Genomic DNA, 13,721 nt, shown 5'->3' on the forward strand with positions numbered 1-13,721 from the left:
TATTTATGTCTATACATATCTATACCTATATCTATCTATCTATCTATCTATCTATCTATCTATCTATCTCCTTTTCTTTACAGGTAATAGAGAGGTAGTGTATGTACTCTTATGGAGGGATATAATGCTCATCCATTTAAATATTTATTATATACATCCAATATTTCTATAATATACCAAGGTTGATATTCATTTATAACTCTTATGATGTTTTATTACTTCATATGTCTTATGTATAGTGACAGCCCTCTGACATAGTATATAAGTAAAGGGGAAAATATCTTAGAGGGGTAAATAACTTGAAAATGGAATAATTTTGAGCAATGCTAAAATTAATTAGTTTATGCTAAATATCCACGGAAAACCTTCTGTATGCAAAGCAGTGTAAAGACTAAAAGGTATTTAAGGCCAATCTCTGCCTATGAGTCACTATGTGGTGTTTGTGTTCTTGTGGCAGAAGTAGAGAGGGAGGCTGGTCAAAGGAAGCAACCCACATTCCAAAACACTGCATCCTGGCAGTTTAAATGTCACACCAATGGCATATATGAGGTGATCCTATGTCCTGGCTTGCCTGGGAGAGTCTGTGTTTATGCCTCTTGCTTTTGCATGATTATCAATAGTATCCTCCTTCACTCTCAAAAGTGTTTCGGTTTGGACGTATACATCCAAATCCCATGGAAGTTCATTGGAAAGAAATTTCTCTTGCAGCAATAAGAAACAAGGGAGCTGTCACTGAATTCTGAAGTCTGCGTTTGGTTTCAGTGGGGAGAAAATGAGATGAGGAAGGTACTCAAGGCTAATGGTGTCTCATCATTGCTCGCCTGGATTCCCCAGCGGCTTCTTAAATTATGTCGCTGCGTTCTGTTTCCTTTCCTTTAAGTCAAAATATTCCCTAGTATCTTCACTTCTAGCTTCACTTCTTTTACAAATGTCTAAATGATTTTCATCACTATGCATTAAAGCCAAAGCCCCGACATGCAGTTAGGGCCCTTTGTTATCTGACCCCTGCTTGCCCCTCAGTCACTGTTATCACTCAGTCACTCAGTTATCACTTCATTGTGAATGCTCTGAACATGCCATCCTGTTTCCCATTTCCACATGTGTGTTTGGTCATCTTTCAGCAGGATAAACCTGTATATAGCAATTACTATATGCTTGGAGGTGTTGATATAAGAGCTTTATTTGTATTAATTCGTTTAATCCTCACAAGAATTATCATTACTGTTTTACAGATGACAAAATTGGGGCAACAAAGGGTTAAGAAACCTTTCCAGGTTGTTCAGCTAATAAGAAGTATAGCTGATATTTGAATCCAGGCATCTGGCTCCAGCATCTATGCTTTTGACCACTATTCCATAATATTTCTGCTATTCAGCCTGTCCTGCCCTTCTTATTCTTCAAACTCAGGCCAGAATTTACTGTTGTAATTGTGCCTGTATCCTCCTGTAGAGTTACTCATCAATTCCTGTATATACTCTGTAATGTGTACTTACTTCTTTTGCAGAACTGGAGGGATAGCTTACACAATAACAGATATTGGGAAAGCAGGTTGGCTTCTGGGTAGTTTTGTTGGTGGCTGAGAGGAATGGAATGTAGTCTAATAAGTTTGGACATATTAAGTTAAAGGTAATAGAAAATATGCAAGTATAAAAGATTGATAGAAAGTTGAAATTGTAGTACCAGCTCAGCAAAGAAGCTGATGGTGCTGTATAACTCCAAAAGGAGAAAAAAAGTGAACAAATGGTAAAGGCAAAGAATCTAAAATATAGGAGGAGACCTAGAATAGTATAGTTTTATGGAAGGCAAAGGAAGATGTGGTTTAATAAAGGTGTTGATGATCACCATCGAATTCTAATTATCTACCAAATATAATAAAGATGGATTAAGATCGTTGAATTTGGCTAATTGTAGTCTGACAGGGATAGGCCCCAGATTTGAGAGCACAAAAGAGAGAAAGAAGGTGCTTTGGAAGAATATGTATCAGCATCGATTTGGTGTTTGAATCTATAAGAGTCACATTTTATATCAGACAGCTTGATGAGGAAGGATAAAATCTGTAAGTTAATGCTTTCCAAAAACACGTGCACACATATTATGGCAACTTTAACACATAATAGTGAATTCATTAATAACCTAATGAGCAAATTAAAATTTTCTATAACAATATATTTTTTCGTGAAAAATTTACACTTAAAATATAACTTCCTATAAGTTTATTTTAAGAAGATATTTGCAAGTGGCATATCTGATAAAGGGTCAGTATCCAAATATGTAAAGAACTTCTAAAACTCAACGCCCAAAAAACACACAATCCAGTTAAGAAATGGTCAAAAGACATGGATAGACATTTTTCTAAAGAAGACAGACAGATGGTCAACAGACACATGAAAAGATGCTAAACATCACTCCTCATGATACAAATCAAAACTACAATGAGATGTCATCTCACACCGGTCAGAATGGCTAAAATTAACAACTCCGGAAGCTACAGGTTTTGGTGAGGATGCAGAGAAAGGGGAACCCTCTTCCACTGTTGGTAGGAATGCAAACTGGAACTGCCACTCTGGAAAACAGTATGGAGGTTCCTCAAAAAGTTAAAAATAGAACTACCCTACAATCCAGCAATTGCACTGCTAAGTATTTACTCAAAGGATAATATATAAACACACAAAATGGAATATTACTCACCCATAAAAATGAATGAAATCTTGCCATTTGCAATACATCAATGGAGCAAAAGAGTATACGCTAAGGGAAATAAGTCAGAGAAAGACGAATGCCATGTGATTTCACTCATATGTGGAATTTAAGAACCAAAACAAATGAACATGGGGGAAAGAGAGAGGCAAACCAAGAAACAGACTCTTAGAGAACAAACCGATAGTTACCAGAGGGGAGGTGGGCAAAGAGATAGGTTAAACAGGTGATGGGGATTAAGGAAGGCACTTGTTGGGATGAGCACCAGGAGTTGTCTGTAAGTTTTACATCACTAAATTCTACACCTGAAACTAATATTACACCGTATGTTAACTAATGGAATTTAAATAAAAACCTGGGGGGGAAAAAAAGAACTTTTTGGTCTCTATCCCTTATAAACAAAGCCTACATTTTTAGAAAACAACAGAACAAACAAAATGCTACAGTGTACAGTTGAATAGCTCTGTGAATAATTTTCCCTTCTTAGCAAACATTAAATAGAGGAGATGTAATTCATGATAACCAGAAACAGAGTATATACAGCTTTGCTCCAAGTAGGTAATATTATTTGTTCCTATATCTACCTTTTGTAAGTATTTTCATCTTTTCCTGATAATGTTACTGATAGTAGCCAGCATAGCATTTTGAAAACTCAGTGTACTAAAGTCAACAAGATTATTCACAGCCAAGTTTTCTCATTGATATCATCGATAACTAAGAGTGAAGGTGGTCAGCATAGAACCCTGATTTCAGAAGGTAATTTTTTAAAGGAATGAGATAATGGGACAGTGCATAAAGATGCATCAGAGTTGAGCAAAATTAGTTCTCAAGATTAGAAGAACCAATTTTGAAAATGCAAATCCGGACAGAATGGATCAATAAAGAAGAGAGAGTAAAGATCAAGAGAAGGCAAACAGCTTATAGCGCAAGGTATCAACATATGTAAAAATGAATGGGGAAAAATGATCTCTGGACAGATGAAGGAAGGGGGAGGATGGAAGAGAGAGGGAGAGAGAAGGAAGGAGAAAGGATGGAAAGCAAAGACAAGGAGCAAAGAAGGGAATGGAAGGGAAGAAAAGGGATGGAAAGGGGAGGGAAGGAAGACATATTTTTCACTGGAGAGGAAAGAATTTGAGGAACCTCATGGCAATGTCCTCATGTTTCTTGGTGAGTAAGAGGTAGAGCTACCTGAAAATATGAGTGTTCTGAGGGGATGATAAAGGACTTGAGCAACACTGAGTACCCAGTTGACATTGAGGATTATTCACCTGTGATGTTAAGCATTTCTTGGTGATGCAACCTCTCCAGCAACTCTTGGTTGCCTGGAATATTTTCTTCCTCCCATGCCTTTGCTGCCATATTGATTGAATCAATGTAAATTGATAACCTCGAAGAATATTCCCATGCGCCAGGAAGAACAATATTATCAGCTGCACCTGATTGAAGCAATATTTTTGACTAAAAACATTTTAATAAATTCTTAGTGACTGAGAAACATTTATTTTCTTATAACAATATGAAATTCGAGTGCACACATGATAGAATATGCAATTACAAGACGTATTTGCTGTCTTTAATACAGTTTATTTAGTTCTAATCTGAACTTTCTGGTATCCATGTACAAACACACAAATTTATGGGGTCAGGTAATATTTGTCTACCCCAATGGTTCCTAGATTTTTGAATTCATGTACCAGTAAAATAAAAATGAGAGGACCAACACAAAGTTGCCAATTTTTAATCTGACCAAATAAAATACTAAAACAAATAACCTACTATCATTTATTCTCACCATAATTTAAAAAAAAAAAGCATTTTAACATAAAGATGATTTTAGTCTTCAAAAAAAGTATGAGACACAATTTTACAATTAAATTTTTAAATTGAATACATTAAATTTTATAAATATTTATAACATTATTGTTAATTTTCTGGCTTAAGTGTAGGCATATGAAAACCTTGTCATGGGGGTGCTGGTCTGTGGAACTGTGTTTGGGTTATTGGTTTATACTTAGAATGTCTGGGCCCCAGCTCAGAAAGCCAATAAACTACCTTCTTGTATGATATGGATAGAATTACCAGCATTTAGATTACAAAGCTTCAATTATGTCTGTCTAGTTTCAAACAGATGTCTTAACCGCTATGTCACATCTTTATTTTAAAGTTGTCTTTTTTTTTTTTTTTTTAGCAATGTAAGGATTATCATAAAAGTCAAAGAATGTAATCATTTAAGTAATTTTAGAAATATGACTTCCAGGAAAAAAAGAATTGTAGTTAAAATAAAGCATTCTTTGAAATAATTGGAGATAGTATATCTAATATTGAGGGTAGAAAATAGGGTTAACACACATACATACACACTTCAATAACACATAACACAACAGGAACAAAAAACTCTTCCCTCCCCCAAAGATATACCACATCTATTACTATATCTATCTTTTAAATATACACACATACACATAATACATTTTCCTTTGAACACATTTTCTTTTGAGAGTGAATTGCAGACATCATCCCATTCACCCCTAAAAAGTATGCATTTTCCAAGAAGAAAGATATGACCTATAGTTATAATAGCTGCATTAGACTTAATACAGTTAGAAAAATCAATTTTCATAATACTAATAATGAATCAACAGTCCATATTCAAACTTAGTTTTCTCAACAATATCTGTAATTGATGTTATTTTGCCAGTCTAGTATCCAATCCAGAATCATTAGTTTTCATAGCTCTTCAACCTCAGGCAGTTTCTGACCTTCCTTTGTTTTTCATGAAATTAACATTATTTTATAGAATGTCCTCAATCTGATTTTCCTTATGGTTAAGTTCGTGTAATGCAGCTTTGACTGGATACCAAGAAATCATGTGTCTTTTTCAGTGTAGTTGGCAGTATAATTGATGATATCTTTGAAGGTAGTACCTGCTAGATTTTTCCACTATAAACTCTCCTTAAAAATTTTTTAATTAATGCGAAAGAGATACGTTGAGACAATGTAAATTTCTTATTCCTCATCAAACTTTCATTCATGAGTTTAGCATTCATTATTTTTGCATGAATCAATTGTCATTCTCAAGGTTGCCAAATGGTGCTTTTCTAACTGTATATTTCTTCTACACTTGTTAGTTAAAATTCACAATAAGGAAGAGGTTTTTGCTTTTGTCCATTTATTTATATCAGTATATACTTATGAATTCTTATTTTATTAAATAGGTTGTAATCTACTACTATCGTTATCTTTTCTGATTCTCAAATTCCCCCAGTTTTGACCAATGGGAACCTCTTTCAAGCCACTGTCTTTGTCCCACTGATGTGATTCAACATTCCTTGAGCATTATATTACTTTTTGGCACCACAAGTATTATGTAAAATAATACCAACATGACTATGGTAATTTATGATTCTGTTTCACTAGTTCTTTTTGTATTTGGAAAAGTACCAGTAACTACTGGTGTGGATGTGGAGTATAAAAAAATCTGTAGAGATTTTCCTATAATCCTTATTTATGTTGGTTGGAAATGGGAAGTACTTTTCAGCCACTAATAAATCGGTATTTATTGTCGTGTTGTTTTAAAGTGATGTTATGAGTGTAGAAGGATAAGAAAAGTAGTGCATGACTGCTCCTTTTCCCATCAAGGCCATGTTCCCCCTTCTAGCTTCATAACTGAGATTGTACTACCTGATGACAGGTGAGGGCTTCTCTTTCCTTATAAATTTAGCTAAGGTTTTTAGACTGTCAATCTTACTGTCCAGACCACTGTAGTAACCTTTCTATGATTTCTATGAATTGAATTCTTTGGTTGACTTCAGTGGAGTTTCTCCAGTTCCTGGTCTTTTATGTATAGCCAGTTAGATTGAGTCTCCAAGCTGACCTAAAGCAGATCTTTGCCTTTTGACCCATTTCACAAGCTATTTAATTACTGTGTCGACAGGACAGGAGATAGGTGAAACAGAGAATGTTGTCATGAAGGGGCCATTTGAAAAGGCATCAGCAAGATTAGGGGAGAGCTACAAGGAATAGAGAAGTCCAGCCACAGGTCTAAGAGAACAAGTAGGGGAGTGAAGACCAGAACCCCAAGTAGTTTTTGTTGTAGGATGGGATTGTCTGACCAAAAGTATAACTTTATGTTGATAAATGCACCACTGCCAACCCAGAGCAACTCAGCAAAGAAGAAACTGGGGAATAAATACCCAAGTTAGCTCTCTCCCACTGGTGCTTTCCTTGATGGTACTTTCCTGCTGGGACTTTCCATTAGCCAGACCAGTTGGGAGCCAAAGAGTAAGAGAGCAATGTAGAAAATCACCCTTCCACAGAGCAGGAGGAGAAGCCTGGAGAGTGGTTCTAGAGGAGCAAACAAAATATCCTACTCACACATAGCAACTTTTAATTTTTTAAATACAGATTTGAGGGCTTCTTTTCGTATCTCAAGAGGCCATCTACCATGGCTCTGGCTCCCATACTTTTTTTCCAGTGAAAGCTACCAGCTTATGCTCTGACATGAGTTCCTTCTAGCGGAAGTCACTTCCTACTGCTTGTAGCCCTTGGGAGGTCATTCCTCCCAGTCCCATTTCTACCCCGGGGTTTCTGTCAGCTCAGGTAGACTCACTATGTGTTTGTGTCTTTCCCTTTCTCCCCCAATTTGTAGAATGAAATATCTTCATTTTCTTATAAAATGCTGTTAACAAAAAGTAACTAGGCAAACAATAAAATAAAAAATGTAACCTTTATTAGTTTTGCACATTTTTAATGTTGGTTAGCATCATTTAGGGTAATAGTAGCATTTTCCAGCATGCAGTTCACGAATACAGTTTATCTAAGTAATTTTAAGAAAAAGAGGAGCCTATGGTTTGCTTCTGTAAGAAACACAAAATATCCTGATGTAATTGACTGTATAAGTTCACTACTCTCTGTTCTTGTGGAAAAAAATATGTGGAACCTGCATTATATTTAGAGCAATCTAGAGCAGGATGACTCCAAAGAAATGAAAACATAAACAGAAATTAGAAAAAAAAAGGACAAAAATGAAAAATAAGCACTACCTTCAATCAGTTTGTGCAGGCACTACCAAAAATATAACTAAAATGTTATACCCTTTTCCAATTGCAGAGCATAATTTGGACGTGGCTTGTGAACCTATTTTGCCCCTTAAAATTATGAAATAATCTAAAATTAGCAAATTTAATAAAAAAGCAGAAGTCTACAACTACCCAGTCTTGTTTTCATTTCTTGTTTAGCAAATGTCTTCCATGAAAAAGTACTATGGACAGAAAGTAAGAAAAGTGATTGTGATATCAACCCGAAGATAATTTCCTCTTCATATTTATGTACATAATGCTGAAAAATAAAATAAAATGACTTTTTACAGTATTTATATTTGCTTATAAAATTCTAAACACATTTTTAACAGGTTAAGCAGTGTTTGTTTTTTAAACATGTCTGTACAGTCTGGCTATACATCATATGTTATCCACTTAAAATTTAAAAATAACCAAAGAGCTGTTAAAGTGCTGCAAACTATTGCTTAATGACTTAAAGAAATGAGATCTGTTGAACAATTTCCTTGACTTTACCACTGACATATGGTTTCTCATAAATGAGATTCTGAGCAGTGGGAGAAACCAGATACAGCAGCATGGTAATATAAACATGCATTGATAGCATCCAAACTATCTATAATGGTACAGAATACATTATATTACCTGTGTAAAGCTTGCACTCTACATTTCTTGTGGTACATATTTGATGCAATAAATACTGTGCTTAGGTCATTATTTGTTTGCCCAAACGTGCACCACAGGGTAAAATGACTATTTACATAATAAATAGCGTTTCATTAACATATACAGTTGTCAACCTGCTGAGCTGAAGATGGCTAAACGAAGTGCAGGATTAAGCAGAAATTTATAAAGGGTTCTTTTGGTCAATTCAGTCTTCGGGGAGAAGCAATGCTCATTTTTCAGTTTTGTTTTTTTTTTTAATACGATAAACAGAAACACAACATTTATGACTCCAGACATTTGAATGAAGTTTGCACCTGCTAAGATTTAATGGCCTACCCCCTCCCCCCGCCCAAAATGATCCACTTGGTCTGGTGGCTGGATTTGATGAAACAAGATCAACAAAGCACCTCCAGTTATCACCCAATTACCCCTCCCAGGAAGATGGATGGAATTTAAGAACTCATGGTTTTCCTTGTGACTTTTTTTTTTTTTCATGCATGATCTCTAAGTGCAGCATGCCCTCATGCAAACCACACCTTTGTGCAGATGGGAGGCCGTGTGATTGTGATAACCCCCGGTGGCATACCTGTTGAAGAGACCCTTTGTCTATTTCACAACAGAAACCCCATTTACAAAAATAGTCACATATAATAAACAACATATGGATTAAAAAAAAGATGAATCCCCTAACAGATTTTGTAAAAATGTGACAAATGTGGCAGTTGAAATGCAAAGAGTGGATACAATTACTACACTAAAGTGTTTCATGTTAAACAACCCCCAAATTATAGGTTTGCACCCCTTTGAACTGGTCCCTACAGTCTGAGTAGCCATTTTGTCTCTTGTCTTCAGCAGTGTCAGCTGGTAGTGAGAGCAGTAACCTCCTGTCAAGGTCGTCTCCCCTTTACACAGAGTCACAGTTTTCTGACAAGGGGTCACTGTCTTATGGTAGGCACTGACCTTAAGTAGATTTGTGTAAAAACAGTCAGTTTGGCATTGACCTCCTAAAGGAGTCCTGTTGACAAAAATACATCACCTTCACAGGCTGTAAACAATTGTCACCCAATTATTCTTATTTATTTTCATTTACTTCCCTTTGGCTTTTTCATCTTTGCCTTCTTGCTCATGCTTTTCCACGATTGGCTTTGTTACCCGATCGTAGGAAGGTGGACAAGCTGCTGTGGACATGGTCAGATCAGTTTTCTCTGTAATAGAGTTTTCATTTATTCTGTCAATTATCATGTCTTCTTTTACAAGAAGGTTAGCCCCACCTTTGATTTTATTTTTATTATAGGTAAATGAAGCTTGTTTTACAGTTCGCTTTAAAAGGTGGCGCCTGTAAGCACGCTGAATAATTACAGCAGACACCTCCTCTTGTTTCCTTTTTAAAGTCGTAGTTATTGGCTGATAAGAGACCTTTGATGGATTAGAAGCCATGAATCGCTCCTCCATCTGTATTCGAAGGGCATCCATCTCTCCACTCTCTCCCAGAACCCGCTTTGTAAAAGCAAATAAGATGTCAAGACAGTGGATCCGGTCCCCACTGACCATGGGCAGGTCCATGGCAATGAGCTGGAGTTTGTTTGGTTGCGGCAAATTGAGAGGGGGTTCAAGAGCAGCTGCAAACTGAGATAGTTTTTCAAATTCCATGAACTGGGTGGCATCAGGATCAAACTTCTCCCAAACCTCATAAAACATCTCAAAGTCATCCTCACTCAGGGGCTCTGCGCTTTCCTCAGTAGCGACACTGAAGTTCTCCAGGATGACAGCGATGTACATGTTCACCACAACTAGAAACGATATGATGATGTAACTGACAAAAAAGAAAATCCCCACAGATGGGTTCCCACAGTCTCCCTTAACAGAGCTTCCAGGGTTAACTTTATTAGGATCACAGTCAGGTGGTTTACTGTTGAGAATAGGTGCTAGCAATCCATCCCAGCCAGCAGAGGTGGTAATTTGGAACAGGCAGATCATGCTGTTGCCAAAGGTCTCAAAGTTGAACATGTCATCAATTCCAACTTCCCTCTTAACATACGCAAAGTTGGACATTCCAAAGATGGCGTAGATGAACATGACCAGGAAGAGCAGGAGGCCAATGTTAAACAAGGCGGGAAGGGACATCATCAGAGCAAAAAGCAGCGTGCGGATCCCCTTCGCCCCTTTGATCAGACGCAAGATTCGACCAATCCTGGCGAGACGGATCACTCGGAACAGGGTAGGGGACACGAAGTATTTTTCTATCAGCTCGGCCAGAAACATGCCTGTGGATAAAAAATGAGAACCAACCATTGAAGTTATCCACTAAGAAGATAATAATCAAAATTTTGTTAAGGCTCTAAGGTAAAGTTCAGAATCCTGAAATTCAGTTGCATAATCTTAAATTTGACATACATATAATATACATATAACTGTATATAATATATATTATTAATGAACTTTAATTTTGACATTCAGTATTAAATTCAACTCAATATTTGTTATAGACTCAATTGTGTCCTCCCTCCTCACTACCCCCCATTCACGTTTTAAAACTCTAACTCTCCAATGCATAGTATTTGGAGACAGTTTTGAGGGGATAATTACGTTTAGATGAGGTCATAGGGTGGGGCTCTCATGATAGGATTAGTACCCTTGTAAGAAGAAACACTAGAGAACTATCTCCTCTCTCTCTGCCCTATGAGGACATACAAGAAGGTAGTCATCCACCAGACAGGAAGAGAGCCCTCACCAGAAATCCACTATGCTGGCAGCTTGTTCTTGGACTTCTATCCTCTAGAACTATGAGAAAATAAATTTCTGTTGGTTAAGCCACTCAGTGTGTGGTAAGTTGTTATGTCAGTCCAAGTTAAGACAATGTTCAGAAATAATTTTACGGTACTTTTGTCTTTGAGGGATGTCTAAAGACTATCTTTAGCTTACATAAAATCTCAAGACTAAATATAAAAAAAATAAGTTAAAAATTACCAAGTCTGTCTGAACAGCAGTGGCCAAGGATATAAGTACATATTTATATGAATACAATTTTTTTTTCTGAAATTGCCTATTCAGTCCTAACCCATCTAAAAGTAACTACCGTTTTTAATACTATTTTCATTTCTCCATGAACTTGGTACTTGCCTGAGCTTCCACTATAATATTTTTACATATTATATATATGTGCTGCTACATTTCTAAAAGGATCCAAGCTGGTGCCCTTTCTGGTCTCCTGCGTCTAACGTTGGTCTCTCAGCCACTTCTTTTAAGATTTTTTCTCTATTTGCTTTTTAGATAATGAAGTAACAATTGAACTAATTTCCTGATTGGTTCAGAAAACCAAGGTCTTTCAAGTTACACTGTCTCATTCTAGAAAAGTGTTAGTCTAAGTGTGTGTGGGTGTGTGAGAGAGGGAGAGAAAAAGGATGATAAAGAGAGAGTGAGATAGAGAGAGGTGAATATAACCTTAGTACCCTATCCACAACTGATTGCACCATAGATTACTTTAGAAATCAAAGGATACCTGCAATATACAAGTTGGATATAAAACCAACTCCTTAAGAGGAGGTAATGGCATGAAAATCTACCCATCAGAGGTGCCCCATATTGAATGATAAAATGTTGACCCAATCATATTATCTGGTTTAGGAAAGAATGAATACTTTAGGCCCACAGATACACTTCTCCACTTCCCTGGAGCTAGAGTTGTATCTTTAATGAGATGAGCTGTTACTGATGTGATGTGTTGTACATTCCAGACTTTTAAGTATATAATGATAAAATGATGTCCCATACCACCTCGCATCCCCTTGTGCATCATTACTATAACTCCATTTCAAGGTTATCTAGAAAATCTCTACCTGATACCCTTAAAGAAACTTCCATCTCTATTTGCTAACATTCTGTTCTTATCTTTATTTTTTTTTTCACTCTATGCGTTTCTTTATCTTCACACCAGCTTCCACTCCTGTCTACATGCTGATGACTCTGTGTCTATATCTCCAATGCAGTATCTTTCCTTAGGACCAGACTAAATTTTTAGTTCTCTTCTCAACAGAATCATCTAGATATTATATAGGCTACTTAATCTAAACATGTCAAAAACATTTTTGATCTTAGTTAATAGCATATTCCTAGTTCAAATTAATGGGAACATACTAGATCCACAAATAATATACCTAATCTAAAATGGTGAACATAGGATACAATATTGTACATACAGCAGGAGACTCATTTTGTAAGAAAAACAAGCACACCTGGATGAAACATATAGAAAATTTCAGAGTAGTGATTTCTGAGTGGTGGGATGACCTCTAATGTAAAGCAAATGTTACAACTTTTACTTTTATTGAACAGAATTGAAGAGATGTTAAATACTTCTTACCTACAATGGAGAGAATGACGACCACAAAATCAAAAATATTCCAGCCTATGGTAAAATAATAATGGCGGAGGGAGATGAGCTTCAGCACACATTCTCCAGTGAACAGCACAATGAACACCAGGTTGATGCGCGACAGAATGTTTGTCACATATTCACTCTGGTCATCTGTTTCTACCATCATTGTGACCATGTTGAGACAGATAAGAATCATGATGCTGATGTCAAAGACTTGTCTAGTTACAAAGTCAAAGACCATTCCTTGAAATTTGTTCTGTAGGGAAACAGGAAAGCTTTTTAGCAACATAGGAGTTTTCCTGTACATATTAGCATCTGCCTAAGTACTTTCTGCATTGGTTAACTTTCTAATATTATACATAGTAACCACTGACTCTGAATGGTGTAAAAGATGGCTTGTAACACATTAATTTTAAAAATTTAATAACCTAAACTTCTATTTACCAATGGGTATTCCGCAGAATAATGATCCCTGTCAAAAGGGTACTTCTGATAAGAAACATTGCATACTATACTCTTCACCCAGAGGCACAAATGTATATTAACATATTAAGATTATGAGAAATAAAGAAACCTGCCTAATTTTATTTTACTAGAATATCCCATGATCAGTTGGACCATGCAGGCATCTCAAAATATAGTATCTAGCAACATTCCATTTGTCTTATTCTCAAAGAATTGCTAAAGAGAACTTGGGATTTCCAGGACACGTCTATAACGTTATGCATTTAAAACCTATGAATGGCGATATTGATGTTCTTCCACCAAAAGTCTTTGTTGACTGTCAGACATAGAATGCTGACCCTACACAGGAATAATCAGACCATAATGACCTTCTTTATACTTTGATGTCAAAAATTAATGTTCCCATCACTGATCTGTCATTCTGCCCCTCATTTCTGCCACTGTTAGTCACTGCAGGCCAT

At 36.3% G+C, this 13,721-nt stretch overlaps 1 protein-coding gene across 3 annotated transcripts in view; it reads right to left on the reverse strand.

Annotated features, from left to right (window-relative positions):
- Positions 1 to 7,404: 7,404 nt before the first annotated feature.
- Positions 7,405 to 13,721, reverse strand: part of LOC112861247 (sodium channel protein type 1 subunit alpha) — a 134,123-nt gene continuing 127,806 nt past the window's right edge. For all 3 annotated transcript variants that reach the window (XM_086718807.1, XM_086718806.1, XM_086718805.1), the window contains exons 26-27: positions 12,781 to 13,051; positions 7,405 to 10,684 (exon numbers count right to left, since the gene is read on the reverse strand). In XM_086718807.1, coding sequence (XP_086574933.1) covers positions 9,507 to 10,684; positions 12,781 to 13,051 — 1,449 coding nt within the window. In that variant the 3' untranslated portion in view covers positions 7,405 to 9,506. The remainder of the gene's footprint in view (positions 10,685 to 12,780; positions 13,052 to 13,721) is intronic.

Source organism: Puma concolor, chromosome C1 (assembly GCF_028749965.1).
Source record: "Puma concolor isolate L17-30 chromosome C1, mPumCon1.1.hap2, whole genome shotgun sequence".
NCBI classification, from domain to species: Eukaryota; Metazoa; Chordata; class Mammalia; order Carnivora; family Felidae; genus Puma; species Puma concolor.